Genomic DNA, 24,035 nt, shown 5'->3' with positions numbered 1-24,035 from the left:
AGCCACATACATACTCGCCCCGGTCTTGCACCCTTCCCAAGGCACCTACTTCCCGCTGCCGCCAGGAGGACATCACCTCGGCCAGGCACGAAACCGGGCTGGTGAGAGGAGCGTTCCTTTGGGGAGCTGTGCCAACGGCAGTTCACTTTGCTTTCCGACCACTGCCCTCTAAAAGGCCAAAGATTTCCGTCTCCTTTCACACCTACACGCCTGAGCTAACGTGCGGAGCCCATATTCACTTTGAAGCGGTGGTGCGGTCCACAGGGACGTGTGACAGCACTTACTACCGCGCCGCATCCGGGGGCTCTCCCTGGGTTTCGCTTTTATGCAAAAGCTGAAACACTCCGTAATTTGTTTGGTCTCTACCACCACACCCCCTCGGGCAGCGGCTGCTCTAAAGCCCCCCACGGCACGGGAGGGACGAGGAGGGGGCTTCCACGGGCACCGAGGTGCTCTGAGCCCCCCCCCGGGCGCTAACTCCACGTTCAGAAGAGGCGGGTACCTCGTTTTTCTCGAGGCTGCACTCTGACATCACTTTATCTCCTTGCTCTTGGAAGGTGATGATGATTAACGCCACAAAGATGTTCACAAAGAAAAAAGGGAAGACAACAAAATACACCACGTAAAAGATAGACATTTCCATTCGGTAGCCAGGGCTGGGACCCTGTTCCTCGTAGGTAGCATCCACCGAGTGCTTCAGCACACTGCAATCAAGCGCAAAGAGAGAAGAAAAGTCAATGAAACCAGTGAGAAGCACCAATGACACCCCGACAGTCACTCACTGGCCTTCACTCACGGGGAGGCTTTTCCACATATGCTCAGGTCAAACTCACTCCCGTCTCTGTAGCTGGGAAGGAGTTTGCCTTGAGGATATTTTTAGGGAAAACCTCGGGTTTTTTTCCCCATTCTGCAGAATGGTGGAGATTTGCTACATACAGATCCACTTATCCCCGTGGCCAAGGGGAGAGGATACAGTTAGATCTGGCTTCTCTTCTCCGCTCAACGGGGATGAAGTAAGGTGGGAAAAGAAAGGTGTGGATGACCTCCAAGTAGGGGAGCACAGCGAGGGACTGGAGTAGGGAGAGAGATGCTGTATGTTTTATTCTTTATTTTATGAAATAGCTGAAACATGGAGAACAGGGAAGGCCCACCACGGAGAAACCTCGACCGTGAATTGTACTCCACGTGTCCCAGCAGAAAAGTGTGCCAAAATAAAGTCATATGCTGAAGAGTAAATATAATTTGGGGACTGTGATACACAGCGTACTTTCAGCATAGGTCACAATACTTTTTCCCCCTCATTTTCTTACATTCCCATTATCAATTTTACACCTGAGAAAGGCGTGCAAGTCCAAAAGGCTGAAGCAAGAAAGCTATTAAGTACTGAAAACTGCCTAAGCATCCCTGTGCGAGCTCGGAAGAACGCCGAGAAAAACGCAGAGCCCTTCCTGCTGATTCACCCGATAACCACACCAGGGAAAGCAAAATCTTAGCCGGCAAAAGACTATTCTTATTTCACAGGCCACCTGCCGTTTACGTGTCCCTCAGAGCGGCAGAAATGTGCCATTACCTCCGCGATGGCTGACCCCGCCAGTCCCGGGTACTCACGTTGGCCACCCTTCGCCCGTGGAGACGGTGAAGAGCGTGAGCAGAGCCCAGAGCACGTTGTCGTAGTGGAACTCGTATTTTTTCCATTCCCTGGGCTGCGCCTCCACCTCATTTTTTTCATAATCGAGGTACTGACCCCTAGGAAAAACAGAGTTTCAGACCAAATGAGGGAATTAAACCAAATCAGCCATTTCGTATGACTCACTGAGGAGCATCGAAAAGCCCCAGCAGCAGAGTCCGCCTGGGCTACGTATTAAAGACAAATAGACAGGTCCTAGGTTTATAACAGAAGTAAAGGCCGTTTTTGGAGCCATTTTGAGCCCCAGGAACTGGACCTGACATCTAGAAATGAAAGAAGACGTAGTCAGGACATTCATCCACTAGGCAAAGCCGGCAATCAACAGCGTGCTGGCCCCCAAATTGTCTATCCCCACAGAAAACTGTGCTGCTTGATGGGCAGAAGCCTCTGGCTCCTACTTCAGGGTCGGATCTAATGTCTAACTGGGTCCTGCTCTGAGGGGCTGAGGGCCCCGGCACCTGGAGAGTTCTCCTCCATCCTACGTTTTTCTATAATTTCACGTTTCTTTCTGTAACGTATCTGCTTTACTGCAAGGAAGAACTGCGGTGACAGCCTCCGCGGCTGCCGCAGGCAGGCGGTCCCGGCAGGGATGTGCCCTGCGAGGGGGACAGTGGGCAGACCCGGACGGTGCTGAGGATGCGGTTCGGCTGCCAAGAAAAAAGGCAAGTGAGGAGGATGAACACTGTGGTGAGTAAAGCACCTTGACAGTCCGCCGCAAAGGACAAACCATGACAGAGATTTTAAGTTATTTAAATACTGACCCCCTTCTCTAGCTAATTAGGAGCTCTTTAACTTCCTACCGACTCACTTCTGATTTATTATTCATTATGTTTTTCTAATTCATACGAGCCCGAAGAATCATGGCAGCAGGTAGAAAAAGGAGTCACGCCATCCCTTCAAAAACCCTTGACCTTAAAATCCCGCCTAGCGCTCCCCGGGGAGAGGAGCCTGCCACCCTGTATCCCTAAGCATTTGGGTAAGTGTTTGCCAGAGCAGAGTTTACCTACCGGAGACTCCTCAAGCTCAGCTGATACCCAACTGACGCAGCTTTGGGACAGCCAAAGGAGCTGCTGCTGCCAGAGCAAAGTCGGGATTCCCACCCCAACCACCGCAGCCCCCGTCCCCGGCCGTACCTGCAGTCCTTCTCCAGCTCCTTCGACTCATCGGTGCAGTAGAAGAATCTGCCTTTGAAGAGCTGCACAGCAATGACGGCAAAAATGAACATGAAGAGCATGTAAACTATGAGGATGTTGAGGACGTTCTTCAGGGAATTCACCACGCAGTCGAAGACAGCCTGGGGACGGAGGAGAACAAGGTTAAGGGGTGGAAAGGAAAGAGGAGCGCATCTAACGTCTTGGCAGCCGGCATCGAACTACACCGGGGAGTAATTACCCAACCTATAACCCACGGCCGGTTTCATGGACTCGCACACCAAGCGTTTGACCAAGAGTCGTACTCCAGCGGTGAGAAATAATGCCGGCTTCTAACATCTCCTGCTTCCTCGGCAAGTTTGGCTGTGCCACCGAATTTCCTGGTGCCGCCCGTAAAATTTATAAAAGACAATCACAGCTCGTCGAGACAAACGTTAGTCCTAAGCAACTATTTCCATGGCCAATTATGAAACGAAAAACATGCTTGTGTTTAATTTATTCCCAACGGATAGGTAAAAAATCTCATCAAATATGTTACTCGTTGACCATACAGAATCCCAGGCTGGTCAGGGTTGGAAGAGACGGCTGGAGATCATCCAGTCCGACCCCCTGCCAGAGCAGGGGCACCTACAGCAGCATTATTTGAACTGCTTCAATAATAAGGAAAATATACCAGCTACAAAACAACCAAATGCTTCGAATAATATTTTTCTAATGAACTGTCTATCAAAACTAAGCGTGACTAATCTAGTCAGCTTATGTCACTTCTGCACTCCCTGCAAAGAACTTCTCAAATACATTTATTATTTGATTATTAGTCACTGATTCATTGTTACAAGTAATTTGCAGTTTAATTTTAGTCTGAGAAGTTTGTCATAATAATAGCAATTGAGCAGTCACTGCCCAAGCGCGGGGTTTGTACAATACTGTTCCCGTTTCTCTGAATGGAAGTGAATAATTCACAAAATTACACTCCTGATGCAACCCAGAAATCCTGAATTAAAACACTGGAAATATCTCTAATCACCCCATTAATCTTGCCGATTGTCGCATACAAGACCACATCCAGGGAAAGAAAAAAAATGGAAAGAATTCTGAAGACAAACCATATGAATATGACTTCTGCTTCACATACGTATTTCTGAATACGTCTTTAGAAGTGGCAAAATTACTCTGCAAAATAGCTTGAAAATAAGGAAGACATTCAATAAAAAGCAAACTTTCCGCATCCCGCTGTAGGACTGAGCTACCGTTGACTGGTTTGCAACCTTAGAGCTGTGCATTTCAAATTTCTAAACAAATAAAGACCGTTTTCTACATCGTTCGACATTACTCTTCCTTATCATTTGAGGTAAATTTCGGATGCTTAAAAATGCATAAAATCAACATTATTTGAGCGTGAATTGTGGGTAAGGGCAAAGGCAAATCTATCTACCAGCTGACCCTGATTTTTTACTTGCCACTATGCGACAACAGGAATTCGTCAGACTTAGTTTCACCCTTGCAAAAGCACCTATTGCATTTTGCCCATCTCTCGAAGAGAAGAGCCTGCAGGCGGGGATGCCACGCGATAAACCTTCTACAATAGGTATTCAAGAGTTCCCCAAACTCAGAAATTATTACATTTTATAACTCCTTCCATTCTCAGCTTCCAGGGGCTGGCTGTACCTCAAAGCGTTCGTGAAATGGTGTTGAATAAGTCACCGCAGGCCATTACATTTATTTTACTTTGTAATTTAGTATTCTAGAGATGAAAGGGTGCTGCTATAAAACCCTGCGCTATATATCCTTTAATAGGAAAGATGAACAGATTAAAAGTCCTCATACGGCAATGACATTTCTCTTTAGACAGACTGTGGAAAAATCTTGCAATATTCATGTTAAATTCTCTAGGGAAAGTCAAACACTCCAAAACCTATTTTCTCCTATATCATTTTTAAGAGCATCGCTCTTATGCACTGTAATTTAATTTATTTGCATCTTTTTCTACTCTTTTTTTAGAAGCTTGATTTTAATGTGGATTCACAATAATTCATAATATCGCACACAATGTTTGCAAAAGAAACTAGTGTTTGACATTTGCTAAACATCTGCACAGCTATTTTTATAAATCTGGCAAAGAGATTAATTGCAACAAAATAAAAGGAACAGAAATAACTTGGATTAAGTTTCGTCCATCAGCTTCCACTCGGATCACTTGCAAACCTCCAGAGAAGGAAAGATTTGTGGTTATTCTCTAACCTTTAATTTTGGTAGTCGTTTAATGGTCTTCAGTGGTCTGAGGACCCGCAGAACTCGCAGGGACTTGATTGTGTTGATGTCCTTGCCTTTGGTTCCTCTGCAAGGGATAAAAGGCACAAGAACAACAGAGGGAATAGTTTGGTCCTCAGGTCGCTAGCTACGCTATCCATAGGTACCCGGCGCGGTTTCGGTTGTGGAATTGGTTTGGGTTTGTGGTTTTTTACGGGTTTTGGGTGCCATCCTCGCCATGGATGCAGACAGCACTAGTGCAGACTGCGGATGAACGCCCATCGCACGTACCGCACAGGAGGAAGGCTGTGGGCAGGACATGGTCCTCGCAGCGTTCAGCCACATGTGCTCTCCAGCCTTCGCTCGCTTCCCGGCTACTCAGCGAGCATCACCCAGCAACTGGTGACCTTCCCGCCCCAACTCCCACCCAGGCAACGGCCAAAGCCAGGGCAGCAGCACCCCTGGGCTGCAGCCACCAGGAGAGGGGGCTCAGTACATTCATCCCATCCCCAGGCAGGAGAAGTGAGGCAGTCACACTTGGCTCTGCTCCCTCCCAGGCACCCGGGTGAGACAGGAGGACGTTCCTCTGTGTGCTTCTTGCACTTCTCGGGCAGGGAGGTCGTGTCTAGACAAGCAGACAGTGACCAGAGGGAACTGGAGCCTTCACGGTGAGGGACAGAGCTCTCCTGGGGACCAGAGCTGCTCCATGCCCGGACCCTCATCCTCAAGTCTCTCCTGGAAGACATGCTACCAAACCCATGCGGGAACATGTAATATGACGGTATATTACATGCCTGGAACAGTGCTGGGGCAACTTCCCACTTACGCATGCAGGTGCTGTAAGTCACATTTTGGTTTTAATTTTTGTTAAAACTGAGTGCAAGACTTGAGACCGTTCCTCTTGTTACCATTAAGAGGTTTGGGTTTTTTTTAGGGGAAGGACAAAGTTCCTTTCCTCGTGCACTTCCAAAATAAATAAATAATAATAAAAAAAAAGACACAGTTACATCTTCTTCCAACCCAACAGCAAAACAATGACATTCCCCTTCATTTCATATGAAGTGAAAAATGGGATGAAAATCTTAAACAGCGCTTTGTTCATGACGGTAGGTTTGGGTCTGAGACTGTACTGAAGTAACACAGGCGTGAATGAGTAAGATGTTGAACAGATGCTGATACACCTATTCTATGCTCTTCCAGTTTGCTAAACATTTCCCTTCTCCCACAGGAAAGCAACAGAAATACCAATAGCCCGAGACCCACAAGTGCAGGTGGGGGACGGCAGAGCTTCCCCCACCCCGCTGGCACCACGCTAAGGGATAAGCGCCGAGAGCGGAGGAAACCACCCAGTTTCGTGGCCGGCTGACCCTGCTCAGCCCTGGAAGGTGTCTTTTTGCAATCTATCCACTTCTAAGAGACGAATGACTCAGTACTAACGCTGTGCTACTCAACGCTAACACCGGACTGGAATCTGCAACCGAGAAACACACGTTCCTGTCTCATCTCCGATCTCTTTCTCCAATTACCAGTCGCTGCATTTGGTCTGAAACGCAATAAGCAGTGAGACACGTGGAATTTTTTGAGGGCCGTGGGTTGTATGCCAAGGACTTATACATTGAACGCAAGTTGCCTTTGCACATGATTTAATAGAAATGGAGGAGAGGGGGGACAGGGTGGGGATTTACCTGTCCTCTCCCTATCTCGTCTTTCAGGGCTGCTTTAGGGCCAGTTTAACCCTGACTGCTGGCACGGCCGTAAATCCAAGCGGTTGAGCTGATACTCACGGAGTTACAGGACTGATTTAATGCCACGAAGAAACTACTCTACACATAAAAGAAATAATTTTTGGTTCTCATTAGAGACCCTTTAATCTGGTCAAGAGGAAGCAGACACTGCCAACGTAGCTTTTTCTGGCTTTCTCTTCAGGCTTTAAGAGCCCGTGTTTGGCTTTGCACATTTGCTTTCCGGTCACCAACTCCCAGCAAGCAACGATGCTGCCATGGTCACTGCAGCCATCTCCTTGTCACCACAGCCTCCAGCTGAGCCAGCCAAACTGGAGCTCACCTACTCCCCAGGCAGCTTCGCCTGATCCTTCGCAATGCCCTGGCCACAAAATCACTTGTTCAGCCTCTTGAGGAGGACAGCCAGTGGCAGGAGGGAGGCCGAAGGGGAAACAGGTCACCAGGAGATACCACCTGGCTTGGCCAGCCAGCCTGCCCCCGTGGCTGATGGTCACCGTCACCGTGGCCGTCACCTTGGCTGCCTCCGCTGCTCCCTCTGCCCTCTCCCCTCTGGACGGCCAAGCAAATCGCTCGCATCGCTCCATGTTGCCCGGTCATTTGGGGTTTAGCTAAATGAGGAAGCCAGGGCAGAGAGGGGGAAGAGGCAGGAGCTGAGGAAAGTAGAGGTGAGAGAAGAGTGAAGGCGAGTGGTTGGAGAAAATAGGAGAAAAAGAAGATACGGAAGACCTTGGCCCAGAACTATATCCAATTCGCGATCATTTGTGGCCGCGTTTCTGGTTTGCAGATTAACACACAGCCCAGCTCAGCGGCACGGCCACCGGCAGGTAGCGACCGAACCGCTAAACCTCAACAGTCCTCACCCGGGTTCAAGTGGAACCACAGAATATTTCCACGTGGTGTCTCCCAGTGCTCCTGGTTCCAGGAGACCTGAACACCTATTCACTATGCCGCCATGCATTGGCATTAAATAACGACTGTACTAATAAGGTCTCCTAGAAGGGAAGTTCAAGAGGAGACCAGAGCGGCTTCTCGGCTCTGAAGGAGGCAGCTCAGGTCTCACGGGGCTGGCGCCGAGCCCGAAGCCACAAACTCTGCGGACTTCATATTTCTAGGAAGGTTAAACAGCCCTCCTGGGGACCGGCGAATAGGTGGGGCAGAAGAAATCCTTCCTGCCGGCTCTGTGAGAGAAGGAGGTGGTTCTCCCTCGCACGGGGAGGAGTGCGGATGACTGCACTGAGAGCTTGGAGGTGAAGGGCGGAGAGCTCCAGTCCTACAAAATTCCTTCTGCCTGAATGAAGGAAACTAAGAAAGGTTGATTTTATATATCTTTTTTTTTTTTTTTTCCTTTCAGGCACCTAAGCAAATAAAGTGCGTGAGCCAATTAAATGTTAATGGCATTTATGATCTAAGCCATATAGAGAATCCTGAAAAATCAAACTTATTTCTTGTCACAGTAAGGATCCTGCTATAGGAGAAAGCTTTTTCAATGGGCTGGTTTTCTCTGAACGAGAGTGATGCAAATCGCATTTTAATTAAAAGGATCTTCTGCAACTCGTTCAGCCTGTCAAATAAAACCTTAAGGGTTGGGTTTGGTGTTTTTAAGAACCCCCCTCTGCCAATATTGGGTTTTACACCCCTCTAATGCAAAGCCAGATGTCCCACAAAATAAAAGGTGGAACTGGGATTCAGTCAAAAGGTGTATACGAGCACACATTTGACCAGAATATTTCTCACAACAAAAATAAATTGCTATGGAAGGACAAGTTCTTCGGTGACTGCAGAATAACAACTACAAAATTCAGAAGAGCTACATAAGAACATGCAGGATAAAGACAAACAGCAGCCCAATGACTTAAAAAAAAAAAAAAAAAAAAAGAACACTATGAAGAAAAAAATTGCACTAGGTCAATTGTGGTTGCGTTAGGCCAGTTCTGTTTTTTTTTTTTTTCCGGGGCGGTTTGCTGCTCATTTATTTAAGACATTAAAAATATTTTAAAAGAGCTTTACATGGCCTTTCTTCTTTTAATAAATAAAAGAGCCTTTAAAAAATTAATAGTTCTTTAAAATGGAAGCTTCTCGTTTCTGTCGCTCCTGCCAGCAGCTCTGATTTCACGTAACGTGGGCCTCTTAGAGTCAACGCCATCAAATATTCAGAGCGGGGTGGAGTCACCGCCTGCTGCCCTTCCCGAAATCCCCAAGGCACGGAGCCAATTCCCCCACCGCAGAGGAAACGAGGTCAGGCGGCTCTGCCCAAGCACAAAGCCACCTCTCTTCCAGGGTCTAAGTGATCTGGTTTCCTAGACAGAAGACGGAAACTAGTACCCAATTTTCCTGGAGTACATCAAAGACCTTTCTTCATGTCCTTTTTATGGCACCGCTGGGGCACCCGCTGCGGAGGAGCCCACCCCAGCTCCTGCCCTGCCGGGGGCCACCGCGTGAGACGACGCAGCTCTGCCACCCCCTCCGTCCCCGCAGCAGAGCTGCGCTGTACCGCGCCGAGGACAAGACTCCCCCACCGCCCCGCCGAGGGTTAAACGCACCTTTTGCTGCCTTCTCCTTTACAGATTGCCCCTGCCAACCTCTGGAAAAAGCTCTCTACGCTCTGTTTTGATGTCAGAGACTTTCCACCAGTGTCAGGGGCTGACAGCCTGAATCCCAGCTGGGTCGCATCGCCCCGACCCCACAAAATTAGTCCTGAAGCTTCCAGCGCTGCTAACGCAGTTTAGAGGTACAATCCTCTGAATGAAAGCAAAACTGCTTCTTTAAACCTAGTTATTAAGATTTCCATTAATGGCAACGCGCACGTTAACGATGTACCCACTAAGTCATCCCTTCAAATCTTTTGGGTACAAATATATCTGCTTCGTATATTTTCTGACTCTCTGGTCAAGACTCTCCGGTCTACTTGCCTTTCTAGTCTGCTTCTATCCTCTGCTTAAAGACAATTAGGATGAATGAAGATTGTTAAGGGAAAATAGGTTTCACTGAATAATGAGTAATAAAGGGACAAAGGAATCGATGCAATGGGTGTAACATGGGTCGTTTCCACAGCGGCAAGTGTGCGTACACAGGTTCGACAGGCATAACAGTGCAGCAAGAGACAGGAATAACATATTACCCCATGAAACTCCTAGAGAGAGATTCCAGCAAGGAGAAGACAAAGAAAGAGCAGAGTCAATGACAAACAGAAACACAAGGCTGTACAGTGCACCCCATGCACATCCGGAGATGTGCCGGCAGATAACCCCATCCCCTGTCCCACACCCACCACCTCAACCTGCCCAAAACCAGACAAGCAAGGAAGCAGCAGCGCGGCTCTGCGGCGCGTACCCACCCGTCCCCCCACCGCGCACCAGCCCCGCCACCGCCGAGCGGACAGGGCAGATATCCCGTCATCCTCCCGACACTTCGGGAGGTGATAACGCCGATCGTTTGGTAAATGCCCTTTGCTTTTTCAGAGAGTAGGGGGAAAGTCTGTGCGGCTGAGCCACCTTTCTGTTGTCGAAAACGTAAAACCGCAGTCTCTCTGCTGCTATTCATCGGCTATTTCTGTTGAATGAGTAAGATTTTACACCTGGGGCTGATAAATTTTGATGACAAAATTACTAGCTTGCTCTTAAGCCCCTCTACTTCTATTTCCCTAAAGGCTAAAACGTGTCGGCGTGTTTGTGGCGTGTTTATCTCTAGAAAAAGAAAGGCATTTCTCTTTGAAATACAGTGCTAAATGGAAGGCGTTATTTTATTATCATCATCAACAGTATTGTTAATGTTGCCAGCATCTCACTGGGGGCCTTGCTTTAAAAAAAAATTGGTTTTGAACTACAGTCAAGCACAGAACAGCTTCTGGAGAGCTACAGGCAGAAGGTAGAGTGATAGCTGGTTTGAGAGGCTGAGATGGATTTTGTGAACCTTGCAGCAATGACTGATACCATCTCATATGCCTAAACAAACATCGGCTGGTGCAATATTCCAGATGGAAGCGTTTCTGGGAGCTCTGTTTTGCCCAGGTTTTCAGTGACATGGAGATTCAGCAAGAAGTTGATTTGCGTCACCTTCACGGGACACCAATGAGGTTGAGAACGTACATGAGAATTAAATCACACCCACTGAGTGGCAATCGTGTATTCTTGCAAACAGAAACTGGTAACAGCCACGTTAAATACATTTTTACAGTGACACTGATGATGAGTGACAGGACTGCAGCGTTCGCTAGAAAAAGCCCACTAACAAAACAACGAAGATTACCCAGTTTATTCTCCAAAAGCTCATTTTCAGGATTATCAAAATTCAGCAGGCTCGGTACGTCCGCCTGGTTTAACCAAGCGACTCAGTTGAGCCTGGGACATGACTATCTATCCAATTTTCACCTGAACGGTCTGAGATTTGTTAGCATTCATAACTGGACTAGCGGGAACTGGATTTCCCGCTCTCGGATTAGACCAGAGATACTGCAAGTATTCTCCGACTTGGACGTGAACGCTCCGGCTACCAGCTGAAACACGGACGCGTAGCAGAGGTTGCAGCGATAATAAAAATCACAGCAGAAATTCAAATTTTTCCAAGTCTCAGAAGCAGGTTTGAGTCTCTTTCATCTGGGAGGCAGTACATAGGCAGGCAGGTTTTATGCATTCGCGTTCCGTAAATCCCTGCTCAACACTTACTGGAAGAGCACGTAAAATGGAAGCGGCTTGGGGCACGCTATTATGAAGCACAGTCAGGGGATGTACAAGTAATTTATTTAGAGGCTGATGAGGTGCTGTTAGATATTCATGGCTCAATGCAAGCAATAGAAAACCTGAGCATAAAGAGACTCGGAAGGATTAAAAATTATTCATTTTAATCCATAACTTGTCCAAAAGAAAACCATATTCGAAGAGAAGATGTTTTAAAGGCAAACCCTGATGTTTGTTCTCACAGCACACGGAGTTGTGCTGACAAAATGCCCCTTTCTCCCAAGTCTGCCTTGAAAGTTTGAGTTCTTAAAGGAAAAGAGACATTCTCAGAGAACCCCAGACTCGGGTAATATCGGTTTGCAAACTAATACTTGTGATTAATATTTTACTTTTATACCTCTTCAATTCGGAGGAGCTCTGATAACTTGCTAAACTTTTTTTCAGCAAGCTTTTGCTTAATTCAGTCTGACCACTTCCAGTTCTGGAAGATGTTACGCTAATATATATGCGGGGAAACTACGCCACACAGCTGCCTGGTCACTTAAAAAGCGACTTGGTTTGGGATGCCAAATTTTAGGCAAGCAAGCCATTCACCAGACCAGCTGACAACCAGCGTACAACAGAGCACTTTGTTCCTCTTAAAAGCAAATTTCTAAAGAATAAGAACAAAGTCTTTAAGAGAGGAGGGCAGCATTCCTTTGAAAAACTTATATTGGGCATGACTTGCTCCAAGGTCAAAACAATTCTTCGGTGTAGGATTGGGCACAGAAAGCCCAGTCCTCAAAAAATTGCCACTGTCACCTCCACTGAAGGACAGCGGTTTGATCATCTAATCACTTACAGGGAGGCTCTGGTCAGAGCCGAGAAAAAAACAGAAGTACAGAATTAAAGAATTTGTATATATGTCTTAAGGTGCATTTCCCCCGTTGCATCTTTAATACGGCCTATTTGGAAAAAGGGGAAAAAAAGAAGCGTCACTCCTCAACTGCCTCAAAAATCATACCAAGAGCGTCAACCCCACCTCCTTCTGTTGAACCCCACCACGGTCAAGTTAGCTCAGATGGTTTTTTATCCAGAACTTGCTGTGAGAAGAATAGAAGATCTAAAATACGCATCTCACAGCCCCGGGGCGAGAGGAATTTCGACACCTCGGAAGATGAAAAACTCCTGAGAAATATTCCAGGCCAACCTTGCCAGAAAGGCCCCAGCAACCTTTTTGTGCTGTGAGGGGCACGGTGGTATTTCCCATCAGCAGAGCACCTAAGAGGAGCGGTGGCTGTGGCCGTCTGCCTGAAAAATGACTGCCGGTCTAAAATATCCAAGACACGCTTCCGCAGTTCCTTGACAAAGGTGAATGCTTTTTCTCATTAGCAAGTAAAACACTGCTAATTTCATCGCCTTCTCTAATCATCATGTCAACAAACAGGTGAGCGGAGTTTGGGCACGGGCTGCTAAACGTTCACTCTAATTACTCAAGGCTAATTTAGCAGAAGATTAATCTGGCCCAGTCCTGTAGCCTGTTTCCAGGTCATCTCCTAGAATTTCTCAGGAAAACATTTGCAATACAATTATTCCGTGGTCCAGAACTACAAGTGGAAATTTTCTTTTCACCATCCAACCCTGAGCTCCCCAAATTCTGAAGAACCTGCGTTGCCCTTCCTCTGGTCTCTTCTGAGAAAAATGGTCAAACTGAAAGCTAATCTTCGTTTTTAAAAAGCAATTCCTCTCTGTCTGTTGCTCAGAACCCTCCATGACATTAAAGCAGCACATGGAACGTTATTTAATGTCATAAATAGAGAGCTGTGATGGAGGGAGGGAGCAATTAGGCTTAGAAGTAAAACTCTCTGGCAATGCAAGTACGGGGAATGAGAGAGGAGGAGGAGGAGGAGAAAGAAATACCAAAGGCATATGAGCCAGAAGAATCCATGACTCCAGAAATAATGTTTTGTAAGGAGTTCACTGAGTCACCAGCTGACTTCATTAACTATTTTTTCATAGTAAGAACAATTTTTAAAACAATTGCCTGAAGACACTGGACTGCCACAAACTTGTATAATATGTCCTTGAAAAGACGTTGGCCAAACAGTCACCAAAATCTTGAATGAACAGTGAACGGCCTCACCCTAAAGCTGGGAGAATTTTCAAGATATTCTACAACACAAATTTAGGGATTTTTTTTTTTCTTCCCCCCAGCTACAAAATGATAAAGGGCAAAACCCGAATATTTCGCTGAGAAATGGACCCACAAATACTACGCTTCAACCAGCTCTGTGCCAGGGTCCTGCCTCCTCTGCAACTTATTTCCTAGAAATGGGGATATTAAGGAAAATGTACTTACGAGAAGGCAAATGCCACCAAGGCCCCACTGACCACAATGAAGTCCAGGATGTTCCACAGGTCACGGAAGTAGGAGCCAGGGTGGAGTAGCAGCCCCAAGTCAATCATCTTCAGAGGAAACACACCAAAAGAGAGAGTTTTAATCAAACGAGGACCAAATCAACACCACCAAGGTACAGAGGAAAGTCCTTGCTCAAACGACCCTCACAAACTCTTCAGGCCTTCACTGCAGCAGGGCGCCACCTCGATGCTTAGTCAAGCTGCCCAGCCCCAGTAGGCACCAACCGGAACCAAAGCTGAAGCCAATAAACCGTAACCAAAAGCCCAAGAGATAAAAGCGCTGACTGCTACGTAGGATTCATTGCACAGACACGCATTCATTTATGGGAACAGCAGTCGGGTCTGAGAAACGTCCAAATACTTTGGTTTTATTCTACCCCAATCCTACCGGATTGGTAGGAGTTAACAACTGGAAGGGTATTACAGAATAAAACACAGCGAGGGGGAGAAGACCCACAGGCAAACGCCCCAGCCAGAGAAACGCGCTGCTCCAGAGCGCTTGGTGGGAAGATGCTGCTCAGCGTAGCAGCCTGGCGCGCTTCTGCGCGGGACCGCGGCTCCTGGCGGTGCTGCTAGTGCATCTTCCGGATTTGAGTCTCTAAGTGTCTGCCAGACATTTTATCTGCTTTCCTGAGAGCTCTACAGCTGCCCCCGTAAGGTCGCTTTCCTCACCCAGCTTCACATCCTTCTACTGAACAAACAAGGGAAAATCTGGTTTTTATTCTGCATCCCTTCTGCATCTTGCTCTGACAGTAAAAACTAACTCCGCCATTACTCCAAGGATAAATCCTGACTTTACGAGAACTGTGCTTCCTGCAAAGTTACTGCCCCACAGGTTTAGCAAAGCCCGTTACCCTGCTGGGTAAAGTAAAAAGACAAATCCTCAACTTTTTGAAACATGGCAAACCAAGAATCGGTCGCCGGTGATATTCCTGGTCAGCATCACAGGGAAAGGGAAGAATCCGACGTGCCTCAGTACGGTCTGTCGGCTCCTGCGTCCTCAGCCCTACACAGACGTTTCTGCATCAGGCACTCGTGTGCCTTATCCTCTTACACAACCACAGCCGCTAAAGATATTCCCATTTTCCTCCCTAAAACGTGAGATGAGAGACAGCAGGAGAGCTGCTACAGAAAGGCCTCTGCTGTGCACTGGCTACTTCCGAGGGCTGTTCCATTCCAGGCGCCGCGGGAAGCTCTGTCCCGTTCCACCCTCTCTCCGGCTGCCCAGAAGTAGGTGAGCGTAAATCCGAAAGGGGAGGTGAACCTCCCTGCTTGCAAAAAACTCTTACCTTGATCACCATCTCAAAGGTAAAGACGCCCGTAAAGATATAATCCAGGTATTTCAGCGCCTAAATGGGAAAGAGAAAAGTGTATTAGGGGAGACTGCGCACTGAAATAATCTGCACACGAGCAAAGAGTAAAAAGTTGGTCGTAGCAACGGTCTGTTTGCTCCAGCGGGTAAACGTCATCCGACGGGAGGGTTTCAAATCGGTTAGGCACAGACTTGAATCCTCTGATTCAAGCAGCGACATTTTTTCCAGTCCTCGCCGGACTGCGGTGTGCGTGCCCACGGGGCGCTGCGGTGCACCTGCCTATATGGCAGGTTTAATAAGGCAAAATGAATATTTCAAATCAAAACATTTAAATATCCTTTCCTAAAGAGCTTATTTGCCAGCGTCTGTGGAGCAGCCTGGGCTTCTCTTCTGCTGTAGCTGATGACAGTATTATTAAAGACCTTGGGAGAGCAAGAGAGTGATAAAATCCTTTTTGAAAACCTGATTCCACAGTTATTAAGGAGGAGGAAGAGAGATTGCTCGTAGCTACTTCAGCTCGTTACTGATACAGGGATTCGCGGATCCTCCTCCGGAAAAAGCTAATAATGACCCGATTCAGACGCAGGAGCCCAGACCAGGCAATTCCTGCTCGGACCGGGTCTGCCGACCTGTGCTCTGAAGCAATTCCATTCCTCAATCTGTTTAAGGGGTGGATGAACACAGACTCCTCAGTACACATCCTGGTACACGCAACATCAGTCTGTTCAAATATCTACAGATGTCCTAAGTTTTAACATCAATCTGTGGATGGGATGCACCTATTCGCTGTCAGATTCCTATGATTATAACATATCGAATGGATATTAAGCCAATATAAATATCACACTATATCCACATACTGCAATGACCTACACTGAAGAGTCCGGAATTAGGCAACTGAGTCTTGCAATTTCTATACTTCATCTTCAGTTCTGTAGACACCCGGTTGTCCATGTAACGGTAACCAGCCCAGTGCCAACGTCCTCCTGTGCATGTGCTTGACAAAGGACACCCGGCTGTCGGCTTCGCGAGCGCTGCTGGGCTGCGTGCTCTCGTGTGGAACGTGGCACACTCCTCCTTCTGCTCCAAAGTCTCCGACTTTGGTTTGACACTCATGGATAAGTCGATTTTCTGCTAATTCTAGGAGGTTGCTACTGCGCCCCACCCAGATAAAAAGCCATATCTGGTTTTACTTCCCCTGGCTCTGCTCTAGCAGAAACAGGGGATCTTAGGACAATGTCAGCCCCGGCTTGTGACTGGGGATGCCTTTCCCACCGTGGAACGGTGTGTAAGCTTTGCAGGCTTCTTCCACGTGAGCCGCACCGGCCAAATGACCAGTGGCTTCCAAGTTCTCAAACTTGGATGTGGTTGAAGCAGCAGAAAGGGACAGGAATTGTGAGCGTTTCGATGGTGTAACAAGCTAATTTGAGTATGTTATTAAGGAAAGCTCCAGTTTTGCACTTGCCGGTGCACCGTGTTATCCTTCGGAGATGGGAATGGACACGCCATGTGCATAACTGCTGGGAGAAGCAGATCAACTTTATTCTGGTCATGTTGGTTGGTACTCACATCATTCCTCGGTGACTCGGCTTGGACAGGGTCTTCTGCAGCCAGGGCGATGCTGCTGAGGGCTATGACTATGAGGATGACCATCTCGAAATAGCGCAGGTTGACGATGTAGTGGAACAGACGCCGAATCCTGCAAACGACAGGAGCACATGGAAGGGCTATTGCAGGTGCAGTAAGTCAAGCACTGAGGTGTGAAAGACTGGCAGAAGGACAACGTTCATCAGGAATACCACCTTTAGGATTCCCAATACAATAACAGTAAGAAAATAAAAACTAGGATCAACAGCTTTAAGCTCCAGTTTGCAACAGACCTGTGGTGAGATTTAAAGACAGACATTTAACATCTCCGCACTGCTCTCTACCCCTCTGCGAAGCAATGACGCCCCTCTAACAAAAGGGCATTGAGACCTTTCAAGCATTCCGACTCAATTCTACAAATTATGTTTATACACCCCCAGTCTTTTTCACTTTGAACTCACAAGCTAAAGTCCCGCGAGTTCAAAACTAGTTTTGAAATCCTTTTAATATCAACTAATCCCTTTAAAATTGAGGTATTTGCTATGCGCCGTGAGACTCATAGCTGAAACCGGCTTCATAACTATTCGCTTCACTCCTGGCAATCTCTCTTGCCAAGTACCTCCGCCTGCCCTTTATTCTAGGCTATGCTTTGTAAGCTGCACAGAAACTTTACAGTAATATATCTGATTACCTTTACCTAATCTTTTTCTTCACAAATTGCGTCCAAGAAAAGTGACAAATGCTTCAATTTGTAAATAATGTAAAACTGTTCACAAATTTCAGCGAACAACTCTATCTGACCACAATTCACAAATACTTAACTGCACAGAGAACTCTGTATTTGCACCATATTTGTCAGCTGAATAACGGACTTCGGTTCTGCCTGAGAATCAAATTATGTGTGTAACTTGCCAACAACCTTGTTATCTGAGAATGTAATTCAGTTACTATATCACATTTTCTCTAAGCAAATATCTGAACAGTTAGAATTAAAATTTATGTTTCACATCCACTTATATATTCATTTTCTCTGGATTGCTAACGGATTCAGAATGAAACGGAGTCACAAATATCAAGGAAAAAGATTTGATACAAAATAACATGAAGAAAAGTGCTTTTGTGGATCCCTTAACTCTGGTTATCAATCTGACAGAAGGGGATTATCACCTGTGTGCTCCATGAATCCATAGAGAGGAAAGGCTACGTTTTCAATAACATTGGTAACCGTAATTCATGCATCAAACTCAATTCATCAAAGAAATAACAGGTCCCTATTTTCAGATCTTCCATCATTCATAACCAGCAGCGGGATGCAGGAGCGTTTGTAAGCTGCCAGCGGTGTTTGAGAAACCCATTTAAACGCACGGCTGTTTTGAGAGGGTGGGGGGCACTTGGAAAGGAACACGTTTCATTTCTGCTTCCCAGAAGTGTTTTGCCCACCAGCAGCACCCAGATCACGCATCCCCAGCCGGGGCTGGAAGGGGGGCAGTCAGCAATGGATGTGGTGAAAACCTTCACCCCCAGGAAAGGTGGAAGACCTCTCTTGAGAAGTTAACAGCAGCCAAAACACCTGAGGGTGTCCAGCTGGCCCTCCATCTCACCCAGAGGAAGAAAAACAGGTTGCTGACATTCCTAGAGTTTGGTCTTCATCTTGGTTTTTCCCCTTGGCCCTGTGTTATAATACCTCTTTGGGTTTAGAATGGTTTTTCTTTTTTCAATGGTCCTTTAGTATAGCTTTCCAGGGAGGGGGGAGTGCGCGCTGGAGAAAACTGCAAAGTGACTGAAATAGCACAGCAAATCCTCGACTATGAGGCTCAGAAGGTCATAACTGCAGGATGAGGTGAGAGAAGACAGCGTACATATGAAATAAAAAAGTCTTACTGCTTCTCTGTCTGCCCAGTCCACTCCTCGGCTCAGACCCTTTTGGCCTCGGGACCACCTAAGCTTCCCCCTCTGCACGGCCGCCTTTAGCATTTTGCAGCTCACACTTGGTTTTGGTGGTCATCACTCCGCGACAAAAAGACTCAAGCTACCAAATATTAGGGAAATACTGTTTCCTTATCCCCAGAGAGGGGCCAAGCTCCATAATTCAAATTTGATGCAGAAAGTATAATTACACTATAAGTGCACCTCATCTTAATCCTATAATCATAGAGTGGTTTGGGTTGGAAGGGACCTTCAAGCTCATCCAGTGCCACCCCCCTGCCCTGGGCAGGGACACCTCCCCCCAGCCCAGGTTGCTCCCAGCCCCGTCCAACCCAGCCTTGAACACCCCCAGGGATGGGGCAGCCACAGCTCCTCGGGGCACCCTGCGCCAGGGGCTCACCGCCTGCACAGGGAAACATTTCTTCCTGATATCTCATCTAAATCTCCCCTCTTCCAGTTTGAAGCCATTCCCCCTCATCCTATCACTCCATGCCCTTGGAAAAAGTCCCGCTTCAGCTTTCTCCTAGGCGCCTTTCAGATACTGGAAAGCTGCTAACGCTCTCCCCTCAGCTGCCTTTTACGTGAATTCAGAGGACGTGTTGCCTTACTTGAACTAGGACAATGCGCTACCACAGTGTTCTGAAAAGGGAAAGCTTTCTGGGCTTTCAGCTCAGTCGTCCTAAAGCATCCTGAGGTCTGCCGGGCAAAGGGCAACACGAGTGTCTCTCGCCGGGCTGAGACAGAAGGGGCACATGTTGAGTCTTAGTTTGTTTCCTTTGGGGATGAGATCAGATGAGGAGTAGTTTGGGGTCATTCTCCCTCTCTAACAGTTGGCATTGACGATCTCTAAGTTCTCCCACTGCGGAATTCCTTCTGCACTCATAGCTGTACCGTCTTGGAGCGTGCAGGGCGGTAGCCCGAGCTACCCAGCTGGCACCCGTGTTAGGGCGCGTTCAGCCTGCCTACTGTCCGGGGTGCCACGGCACCCACCGCGGATGCTTTTCTGCTGTCAAGGATGAGTACGCGGAGCAGCCCGTTTTGCTCCGTCGACCGCACAGGCAGCCAGGAGCTCACCGTCCCGAGTAGCCGGAGGCATGGGAGCGCTCATTCTTCTCTTCAACGGAGTTGCCAAAGGAAGGACCTGAGTCCACCTCGGGTGTCTGAGCGTGCAGAGTACAACCTCAGAGAGCATCTGGGCTCTGCAACAAGGCTACCTGCGCCGGAGAGAAACCATCGCACCCGCTCCCGGCAGATCCCTGGCTTGGCAAAAGCTTTAAACACCCTCCGCTGCCCTAAGTTACTCCTTAAAACGCCTCGTGCTACATTTATTACAACCCCTGCTGCTCTCGCCTGGTCCTGCAGCCCTTCGGAGCGACACATTCAGGATGTACAGGCTTTGAGTACAAAGCTCCCCGGGCGGCAGAGGCGCCTGAAGCGGAAGAAACGCTGCGATCCCAACAGATGCCCCAAGCCGTACTCTCAGCCTCGGCAAATGAAAAACGGTCGCGTTTCCCCAGAAATTCAAAGTTTTCAGAGCTGCGAGGGCACTAGCCCGGAAGGAGCAGGGGTTCCAGCTGAGGAACCTGCAAAAATTTGCTGACATCAAAACCAGTCCCCGACCTGCTGCTCCTGACAGATGGCGCCTTCTCCCAGTGCTCGTCCGTACTCCCACCAGCAAGCGATCGACAACTGAGCAAATAACCGCCCGTCGCACCGCCAGCAGGGCAGCTAGGAAGGGTCTGCCGAAAGCATTTTTTTTTTTTTTTTCTCCTACCCTGGCAATTTATTCCCCCGGGAAAGCCCAGCTGAAAGGCAGCATCTGCTCCGCAACCTATATAAGCTTTTATTTAATTTCCCGATGTGCTTGACTGGCAGAGATGAAGATCAAGCTAACGTCATTGCTTTGAAAACCCGCGCTTGAAGTACCCGGAACCCGTATTACAGCGTCAGGGGACTTACGGATTTGTAGGACTGAGGATGAACATGGAACTGTAAGGCAAGATTGGTTTAGGCCCATTTTTCGTCAAGTCATCGACGTCTTTCTTCTCCTCTGTTTTACTTTCGAATTCAACGTTGTTCACTGAAAGGTGAATTTCAGGAAACAGAAACGAGAGAGTTAAGAACGTCTCTGCAGTCTTCACACAGCGGCTGCCTGCAACAGCTGGATATGCAAATGACGCAGCTGGGATAGCAAACAGCCTTGGAATATGTTGATTAAACGTGATGAACAATCATTTGATTATTATCGCCGCTATTTACTACAGTATGATATACACTGCAATTATACTCCTTAACTGCTGCACTGATGAGCAATGTATCGGAATCGGCCAGGAAACGGAGATGCCCAGTGCAGACAAAGAAATCTTACGCGTATTTATACAAGAGCTGCCAAACTGAGGATGGAAATCCCAATCCAAAATACGATAAATCATTAGGGAGAGAGGATCGGCTACGGATTCACGGACAGACAGACGGAAAAGTCTAACCGACTGCATAATTCTGTATCTTTTCCCATCGATCAGTAGCAGGATTGTCTTTGGAACGTGTAAAAGAGCAAATTCATAGATGAGCTTTAATAATTTTGGGGGCTGAGACTGCTGAATTTCCCCCCATTGGGAACGGAGACTTGGAAAGGACTGACTGGACATCCCAGTTCCGTGCCTGCGCCGCGTAAAGGTGTCGAGTTCCATCTCACATCAGGTTTTTAACATGCATCATCCCCCTCCCAAAGGTTAGAAAAACATTCTCTAATTTCCATGACAAGTTTACTTGCAGTGGGTTTACGGGATAATTTACTTAAGATAATTTCCAATATGTGAACTGGAAAAAGGTTTATGCTGCAAATTCTCTTCTTGGACAGATATCTACACTTGTCTATTAATTCACAGGACCCAGAATCAAAAAAAACTCCACCTACTTAAAATGCGTTAGGTGCAGGTTTTTTAATACTTTTTATTTTGTTTTGCAGCAAAATGACATTTCATTGAGTGTGAGTGACATGTTCAATAAACCCTTCACCGTATCTCAAGCCAGCTATGCAGGAAATGGCCAGGAAAGCGAGAGGCTGATAAATTGTGACTGACGGGAACTCAGCATTGCAATATAGTAAAATTACCATTTAAGAAAAAAGAAGGTGGGGGGGGAGGGGGGAAGACAAGCCCCGTGTGGCTGACGATACAGTAAAAAAGCGGGCAGAGAAACTGCTAGCTTTGGCTGTGCCCCTTGGAAAGTAGAGCCCTGACAGCCTGTGACCTAATGTGGACCTCTTGGATTTCACTCTGCACCTCTCCTTGCCCCTTCTCCACCCCACCCCCCCAACCTCCCCTATCCCAGCTCTCTGGACTTCTCTAGGCTATGCCTGCACCGCTGGGGATGAGCCACAAACTGGTGAGAACAGGCTGGTGGCTGCAGAGCAGAGCGTCCAGCTCTAGAGACCTCAACAAAGGAAAGACACGGACCTGTTGGAGTGGGTCCAGAGGAGGCCACAAAGATGCTGCGAGGGCTGGAGCCCTTCTGCTGGGAGGACGGACTGGGAGAGTTGGGGGAGTTCAGCCTGGAGAAGAGAAGGCTCCGGGGAGACCTTAGAGCCCCTTCCAGTCCCTAAAGGGGCTCCAGGAGAGCTGGGGAGGGACTTTTTCCAAGGGCATGGAGTGATAGGATGAGGGGGAATGGCTTTAAACTGGAAGAGGGCAGGTTCAGCTTGAACATTAGGAAGAAATGTTTCCCTGTGGGGGTGGTGAGCCCCCGGCGCAGGGTGCCCCGAGAAGCTGTGGCTGCCCCATCCCTGGAGGTGTTCAAGGCCGGGTTGGACGGGGCTGGGAGCAACCTGGGCTGGGGGCAGGTGTCCCTGCCCAGGGCAGGGGGTGGGACTGGATGGTCTTCAAGGTCCCTTCCAACCTAAACCATGGTCTTGGGACCGTCTGCAGAACGGTGTAAATCTACACTGACAGACCCAAGGCAGAGAGCTCTGGGAAAGGACAAGCTAGGATGGACCTACTGAAAAAGTAAGATGCGGAAGATTGCAAGAAGCTCTAAAATTCCACAGTGCATAGGAACCCGAAGCAGCAAGGTCACACCACGGATGCCAAGATAGCTGCGCAGCCACAAAAGACCTGCTTGCTCCACAGCGGGGTCAGCTAATAAGGCAAGAAACATGAAATCAGACTGTGGCATTGAATGCAATGCCACTGCCCTCACTGTCCTTTGCCGAGGGACCTGTGACCTGTCAGGCCCTCGGGACACCAGAAGAACCGTAGCGCAGCACTGCTGGAGTGGCAGCTTGCAGCCTGGCAGCAGCAGAAGGTGATAAAGCAGAAGACCTACTCCTGTGCTCACAACAAGGTCCTAAATGGTTCGCTGCAGAAGTTGCTTATTTTGCTGCACAGCTCTCAGTTACTACATTTTGCTGGTTTTCTTGCTTTTTGCATCTTTCCCTTACGAAAAGATTCACGGATGTGCTCTGGTGAGCCATCTCTGGGGAACCTTACCCGGTGTTTTCCAGAGCCACCAGCCGACCCTCACATTTTGCATTCCTGCAGGCTGCGTGAACTGTCGACCCTATATCAACAACAAGTTCTCCTGCCCATCTATTACAAAGATGCTGGTGGCCAGGAGAACCCCCACCACCCAGTGCGTGCTGCCAACTCCTTGGAAAGTAAGTTCTTTTCTGGCAATTTCCCAGCAAAAAGCAGGCGGACAAAGGCACTCACTTGGTATGACAGTGGTCTCCCCCGGCGGCGCAGTGATAGTGACGGGGATGTTCACAGTGGTGGTTTTGTCCAGAGGTGGTTGAATCATCCGCGTCACGTTCTTCTGGTTGTCAGCGTCTTCTGGCTGCTCCGGGACTTTCTGCAGGTAGGTGCTGGGAAGGGTGTGCACAGGGACGGTCACGCTTCCACTAGCCTCAATCTCGCACTGGTTCTCCCTAAGGGCGAAAAGCAGATTGTATTAAATCTGGCCCAAGAAGGATGCAGAGAATGTCTGTGCCCTGATGCCGCACTTCTTGCCAGGTTTCATAGGCTGTGTTCTCCATGGAAGTCCTTTGCAGAAGAGTCACTGGCTGCAGGACAACTTACTGATAGCACAATATGTGACCTTTTCCTCTGAGACCTTCGGAACCAACATCAAAGCACAACGTTAAGAGGAACTGTGCCACCAAGTGTCACTTTATTCAGCTTAATGAGACTCGGAACTGAGGTTCATAAACAAAGACCACATGGCACTTGCGTGTAACTGTGACATTCGCTTTCCAGCATCGGCTGGTTTCTGAATGAAGTTTGACATTCTGCTTCTTAATGTTCACCCGAGGG

The 24,035-nt window shown here is 48.0% G+C and overlaps 1 protein-coding gene across 1 annotated transcript in view; it reads right to left on the bottom strand.

Annotated features, from left to right (window-relative positions):
• Positions 1 to 24,035, bottom strand: part of CACNA1B (calcium voltage-gated channel subunit alpha1 B) — a gene marked incomplete at both ends in the record, with an annotated part of 308,104 nt that overhangs the window by 54,245 nt on the left and 229,824 nt on the right. The window contains 9 exons of the mRNA XM_082492464.1: positions 503 to 704; positions 1,609 to 1,746; positions 2,821 to 2,981; positions 5,080 to 5,176; positions 13,842 to 13,948; positions 15,190 to 15,249; positions 16,783 to 16,912; positions 20,686 to 20,806; positions 23,436 to 23,650. Of these exons, the coding sequence (XP_082348590.1) occupies positions 503 to 704; positions 1,609 to 1,746; positions 2,821 to 2,981; positions 5,080 to 5,176; positions 13,842 to 13,948; positions 15,190 to 15,249; positions 16,783 to 16,912; positions 20,686 to 20,806; positions 23,436 to 23,650 (1,231 nt within the window). The remainder of the gene's footprint in view (positions 1 to 502; positions 705 to 1,608; positions 1,747 to 2,820; positions 2,982 to 5,079; positions 5,177 to 13,841; positions 13,949 to 15,189; positions 15,250 to 16,782; positions 16,913 to 20,685; positions 20,807 to 23,435; positions 23,651 to 24,035) is intronic.

The sequence above is a fragment of the Vanellus vanellus genome (genome assembly GCF_965231255.1).
Source record: "Vanellus vanellus genome assembly, chromosome: 18".
Taxonomy (NCBI): domain Eukaryota; kingdom Metazoa; phylum Chordata; class Aves; order Charadriiformes; family Charadriidae; genus Vanellus; species Vanellus vanellus.
Note: the sequence above shows the minus strand (reverse complement) of the source record. Positions and strands in the feature narration are given on the sequence as shown.